Source organism: Patiria miniata, unplaced genomic scaffold (assembly GCF_015706575.1).
Source record: "Patiria miniata isolate m_02_andy unplaced genomic scaffold, ASM1570657v1 HiC_scaffold_22, whole genome shotgun sequence".
Classification (NCBI taxonomy): domain Eukaryota; kingdom Metazoa; phylum Echinodermata; class Asteroidea; order Valvatida; family Asterinidae; genus Patiria; species Patiria miniata.
Genome location: NW_024037061.1, coordinates 8,254,795 through 8,261,447, shown reverse-complemented (window position 1 = coordinate 8,261,447; position 6,653 = coordinate 8,254,795). Strand labels below are relative to the sequence as shown.

At 42.0% G+C, this 6,653-nt stretch overlaps 1 protein-coding gene across 1 annotated transcript in view; it reads left to right on the top strand.

Moving 5' to 3' along the window:
- The window catches only part of LOC119730384 (phosphatidylserine decarboxylase proenzyme, mitochondrial-like), a gene marked incomplete in the record, with an annotated part of 5,210 nt that extends 887 nt beyond the window's left edge, over positions 1-4,323 (top strand). The window contains 4 exon segments of the mRNA XM_038203250.1: positions 267-411; positions 2,174-2,270; positions 2,272-2,332; positions 4,012-4,323. Coding sequence (XP_038059178.1) covers positions 267-411; positions 2,174-2,270; positions 2,272-2,332; positions 4,012-4,275 — 567 coding nt within the window.
- Positions 4,324-6,653: the final 2,330 nt, after the last annotated feature.

Here is a 6,653-nt window from a genome sequence, read left to right as displayed (position 1 = left end):
ACCATTCCACCTTGTACGTGTGTGAGTCTACCTCTCTGTCTCTGTACATATTTAATTAGCATGCTTTTAATTAATATACAATGCATAATTGTTAAAGTTCAAGGAAAAGAAAAAATACCCAAACAATTTAAAACAACAAGAAGGTGAAACTCACATGGGATGTAAAGGTAAAACATTAGAAAAATAATCCACCGAAACCAGGGTGTGGATTTGGATGGATTTGGGACTGCTAGGATTAATGACATATGTCTCACTCTTCTTTACAGATCTCCAATGACGAGTACCAAACTTGCATAAAGACCAGGCCCGGTAACAGTCTGTATCAGTGTATTCTGTATCTAGCCCCTGGTGACTACCATCGCTTCCATTCACCCACGGACTGGACCATTAAACACAGGAGGCATTTCCCTGGTAAGTCCAGTAAGAGCTTAGTGGGCTCCGATCAGGTACAAGAGAGACTGCTTCTGGACCACTTTCCGAGAGGCAAGCGGACGGGACACATTGCGAGCGCGTTCAGGTGTATAGTGTGAAGTGAAGAGTAATTTTAATCTGAAGCATCTTTGCGTGAATGTCAGGCGTCATCGGGCAGGGTGTTTGCGCCCCCCCCCCCCCAACCACCTTTCAAAATGTAGCGATTTTACCTTGGCCCCAACATTTGGCCAAGCTTTGAAACCAAACAAGGATTAATTATCAACACCTCCCCCCCCCCCCCCCCCCGGTGCCTTGCCCTCCCCCCCCCCCCCTACTTTCAAAAATGTTGCGCTGCCGCTGAAGACATCCCTTTCACCAAATGCTAGAATTCACATCTTTCTATTTTTGTTTAGCAATTCCAAGAAATTAGTGTTTTTAGCACTAAATTTGTATGTCAGCCCTGTACATTTCTTCATTACTTCCAATTAAGAATAAAAGGGGCATAACAGACTCCATTTCTGGCATTTTGTATAACTCTTGCAGTAAATTGCAACCAAACGTTAAAAAAAATGATATGGCATGTTTAATTCCAATGACATACATGTAAAACATTGGAAGACTCGAAACCATATGGCACAGGAAACTAGATTACGGTATTAGTACACGTACTTAAAATTGTAATTACCATGGGCCTTTTTAAGGTTACTGAGTCTGACAATTTCCATGTAATTGAATAATGCTAAGTACTGTGATGCAGACTGCAGTGCGACGTATACACTTTACAGTGTACCTTCACTTCTTACTACCTGGCATTTTTTTAAAAAAAATGTCTGTTCAGTAGACCCTTTGCATATGGCAGCCATCTTAGAGGTCTTGTTATTTTCATTCATTGAAAGCACAAAAGATCAGCTAATTAATGCTTATTTTCTTTGAACGAAAGCATGCATTCACGTCAGTCCCCAATGATTTGAATTGTCTAGTTCGACTGCATGGTTGGTTTCCAGTGATTGTATGCATCAAAAAGTACAGTCTGGAGCAAGTTCCTGGAGATTGGTGACGACGTTTGACATTCTTCAACTTTTGGGGAGTCAGGTTGGCGCAGTGGTTACATTCCTCGCCTTCCGGGTTCGATTCCTGCCCTGGTCCACATGTGGATTGGGTTTTCAGTCCCTACCTGATTCCCTACGTGGGTTCCCATAATATTCTTCTAAGGTTTTCCTCCCACCTCTAAAACTGTAATTTCTTCTCATTGTCACCTCTCCTCCAGGCTTTTAAGCTCAAGTGCCTTACTTTTGAGAAAAATTTAAAGCTAGACATTCACACTTTAATATTAGTTAACTTATAGACCATGTCAACAGTTGACGTCGCAAGCTCGTTGTGCATGGTAGTGTACCTGCATTAAACCGTTTATGTCACCACTTTCATACCAATCATATTTCAACAGATGAACATGCAGTGTAGGAGAGTACAGATTGGCATTACTATTATTATTATTATTATTATTTAGTCAACCTCAACAGCACAAAAACAAGAACAGACAAAATGTATATACATGTACAGAACAAATCCAAAAACTATAGAAATACCAAAAATAACAAGACAAATACAGACCAAAAAACCATATACATGACCACAACATCCAGTTGTGTAAACGAACGTGGTATAACACGTGGATCAAAATGGCTTTAAGATAACCAGGAATGCTTGTTTAACAGCCAGTTCCATTTGTTGATTTTGTTTTGCTTTGTCCATGTATTCGCAGGTCTCCTGTTCTCGGTCAATCCGGGTATCGCTCGCTGGATCCCCGGTCTTTTCTCAATGAATGAGCGAGTCGTTCTTCGTGGTGAATGGGAGCACGGATTTCTCAATGACAGCAGTCGGTGCCACCAACGTAGGATCCATCAATATTTACTTTGACAAGGTGAGTTTTATCGGTAGTCCGAGTTGTCACTGAGTTTAAGAATCACAAGTCAATCAGAAGTTAATTCTTAAAGGAAACATGCAGTCCAAAATTTTCATAACGTATTTTATTTTATATATACCTTCATTTATGTGTATTAAATGTGAATTAAAAGCAGAACTGGTTCTGGTGTACGTTTAGTGTGGTAATTTGCCGTCCAAAATGAACCCCCCCTTTTTGATTTTCGCGGCAACTCCAAATGAGGGCGCTGTTCATGACGTAAAAAAAGGCAGAGAAATCCAGGGCCCGTAAATGACGTCTGGGTACGAGACGGATTAGCGAAGCTACTGTGCTGTGTGTATGCGCAGCCGCCGCATACCCGTACGTGGCATTATATGCACACGTACGAATGTGTCTACATGTACAGTGGACGTGCCACGGTGCCACCGTTGTCGAATGAACACAACGACGACCGTCATGACCGTGAAAGTTCCGAAGACCGTCCTCTTCTTGCCTTAGCGAATCCGATGCAAATGGTACAGATTCGTCCGATTCGAATAAGAGTTCTAATGATTCAGACACTGACTCGATGTTTTTTAGGGGCATGCCTTGTTGCTGTACAGACCAGCATCAAAACACGACGGCTCAAAGTGCAGCGCAGAGGGCCGCGAACTCACTGGGCCCGGACCACTTTCATGACTTTGCTCTGGTATTTACCTTCACTTTGGCTCTCCAAATGCTCCGATATTTCGGATTTACTGGAAACAAATGAAGGCTTACTCCATCCTTGGTAGTTTTGCTACACCCAGCAGCCACACACCTTGTCGGTATGGCCGAAAATCGGGTGTTATATCTCCTCGATTCCGAACGAAACACCAGAAAAACTTTCAGTGCCGCAATGTATATGTACATGTATTATGATGCACGCCGCAATGCTGGTGCCCCCGCAGCGCGGCAAGTCGCTGCCTTAACTTGCGTCATACCCCTCGCGAAGTTTTATGTTAATGAAGCTTCCCTTTGTGGGGCAGAGTAGTTTGACCAAACATGTTCACAAATTATTTTCCCCCATTATCCCAGAAAATAAACACCGCCATACACAAAATATTGTTGATAACATCATCCTTTATTGATTTAAGCAAAAAAAATGCAATCAAAATTTTATTTCATGTTCCTTTAAGTCAATTTCACAAGCCTGATCACAATTGACAGGAGATAAACAATGACAAAGAATGTCACAGTTCAGCTGAGTAGCTTGTGGCTTGAGTTGTGTTGACTTGTGATGGCTTATGATGACTTGTGATGGACTTGTGATGACTTGTGATGGCTTGTGTTGACTTGTGATGGACTTGTGATGGACTTGTGATGGACTTGCGATGACTTGTGATGGCTTGTGTTGACTTGTGATGACTTGTGATGGCTTGTGATGACTTGTGATGACTTGTGATGACTTGTGATGACTTGTTATGATTTGTGATGGCTTGTGATTGCTTGTGACTGAGGCGATTACAAATCTGTCATAAGTCAGTTTACAGAGCCTCACATTGGGTCATTTGATAATGTTTATTGAAGATAATCAGGTTTCATCACTCTTTAGGTTAAGGTAAGAATGAACTACCCCAGAGGATTTCGTGAAATATGATTTTTCCCCTGGCCCAAAGTCTGTAGTAATTTGAAACTGTGACCTTTTCTATTTTGTTTAGGAGCTCCGCACCAATGTCAAAGGCAAGTTCCAGCAAGGCGATTACCACGACCATGACTACACCATCAACCCCACCTCCCCAGAGTCCGATACCCACACCAAAGACGTCCCTGCCCCTGGTATCAGGGTCTCCAGGGGTCAAGGCATTGGAGAGTTCAACCTTGGATCCACCGTAGTTCTTATCTTTGAGGCACCCAAGGATTTTGAGTTTTCATTCAGGCCTGGGGACAAGGTTAGGCTCAATGCCGGCATCGGTTCATTATGACAATAACATCAGTATTAGGTTAACATATCAGTACAGTATTTAAAGCCAGTTACACTAAGGACTCTGTGCACGAACAGAAGATGGCATTTTTTATCACTTTTAAGATCCCTGTAGACAGGACACACTATGTGCGCCTACTGGTGTGTGGGCCTACTGGTGCGTACGCCTACTGGTGCATACGCCTACTGGTGCGTACGCCTACTGGTGCGTACGCCTACTGGTGCGTACGCCTACTGGTGCGTACGCCTACTGGTGCGTACGCCTACTGGTGCATACACCCACTGGTGCGTATGTCCACTGGTGCGTACGCCTACTGGTTCGTGTGCCTACTGGTACATGCGCGTACTGGTTTGTGCGCGTATGGCATGGAGTTTGCACGACACATATTCTGAATGTGCACAAACACAGTGTCTTCGCGTGAGTGTCGGGCGCATAGGTATCAGAAGAATTCATTTGTCTGATATCTATGGTCAGGCGTCATTGGCAACACGTTGGAATATCCCTCCCAGTGGTCTCCCCCAACTCTCTCTCTTTGTAAACGTTGATACTTGAGCTTGTAGCCCACTTACGTCCTGCTGTCTGAACAGACACAGACAGTCATAATCAATCCTCTTCCCCTGCCATGCCTTTATACACAGGTTAGTCACCAACAGTCCGATCACATTTCTTGTAGGCACTGTGACTAGTCAAATTCCATCGACAGACAAAAGCAAGTAACTGGTAGGCACATCCAGCTCATCAATCGCCTTCAGTCAAAGTGTAGCTTAATCAAGGTACATAAACAGTCACTGCCAGTCAATGCTGGTTATATGTAAACGGAACTTTTATAAAACCTTTAAAAACAGTCGCAGATTTTGACTGCTGGGATGGCTTTGTTGAATTTCAGCCAGAGAGGGATGGTTAATAGGACTCCATTAAAATCCACTGCTTGGTCTTGTAGGATTTCAATGGATTCAGGATGGAACAGCCAACACACTTTGGGACCTAGTGTCCAAGAAATATGCCAATGGGTTATTCCTACTGATTTCAACTAAAAAAATCTGGATAGATCGAAGCCATTCCAAGCTGTATGAAAGAGTGAAGCTATGCACTGGTTTCGGATCCCTCCATTATAATAAAGTCGTCTAGAAGTATATGAACTTTTTTTTTCTAAACAGAAATTTTATAAAAATATATTTTGTCATTTAATTCGTTGAATAAAAAGTGTACATGGTTAATATAATTAAAAATCCTCCTTTACAAATCTATTGTTCTTGGAGTGGTAATTTGGCAGACGATGACTTCACTTCTAACAGCTAATGGGCTATCCAGATTTTTATAGAGAGATCAGTGGTTATTCCATGGGTTAACCCTAACCTTCCCAAATCCTCCAAAATCCTCTTTGCAGAATGAAAGATTTTGCAGGACTGAGGCTATAATCGGCAAAAATGTGTGGCTTAAGTTTTGGAGGATGCACTGTGTCAAAGTCTCAGGCCGGACCTTGTGTTGTATATTCTCGGCCGTGCGTACATTTAGGCCTATAATATACTTGAAATCATTTGTACTGCTCCAGGATGTCACTGGCTCTGCCTCAACACATTGACAGTGATTGTTCGAGGATTTTGCAGAATTGACCAAGGACCACATTCAAGACAATAAATGGAGGTTTTTGGAGGATTGAGGCTGTATGCAATTTTTACATGGAGGCATTTGGAGGATTGTGCAGGATTGAGGTTGCATCCTAGCAAAAATGCCTAGGAAATTAGGGGTAAGGAAGATTTTAGCCCAAAAAAGGGATTAAGGAAGGTTTTAGCAACAAAAAAACAAACACATCTCTATGCAGTTGTGATTGTCTTTTGGCCATATTTTTGAGCAATAGGCCAAAAATATTGCCCATTGACAGAAATTCATTTGAAAGAAGTAAAATTGAATCTTGCTGGAGCGGGTCTCACAGTACCGTAATTTCTTCATTGTAATTTTGATGTTCGGTTCTTGCATAAAAAGAAATCATGACTCTCAAATCTGCTTTCTGTTAAAGCATTCACAACTTTTATTTTTTGGTAGTTGGTGGCAATTTTTTAATTGACAAGACTTGGCGGATATACATGTACATGTGCCTTGTAATGTGCAAGTATGAATTTGACTCGACGGTTGTTCGACTTCTGGATTCAACCTTTGAATTGGTTTAGGAAGATTTTTCAAGTCTGAGGAAGGTTGAGCCTAGCCACTATTACTTTACATAGAATCGGATTCTACTTGAAAATTTCAGCACCATGCAATTGGTTTTGTTTAATGTTGATTTTTTGGGGGGGATTCATAAGACCTCATAAACCCAGCCCTTACCTTTGTATGTATTGTCATTGTCCAAAAAAATTGTAAGACTTTTAGATCCCCTTCCT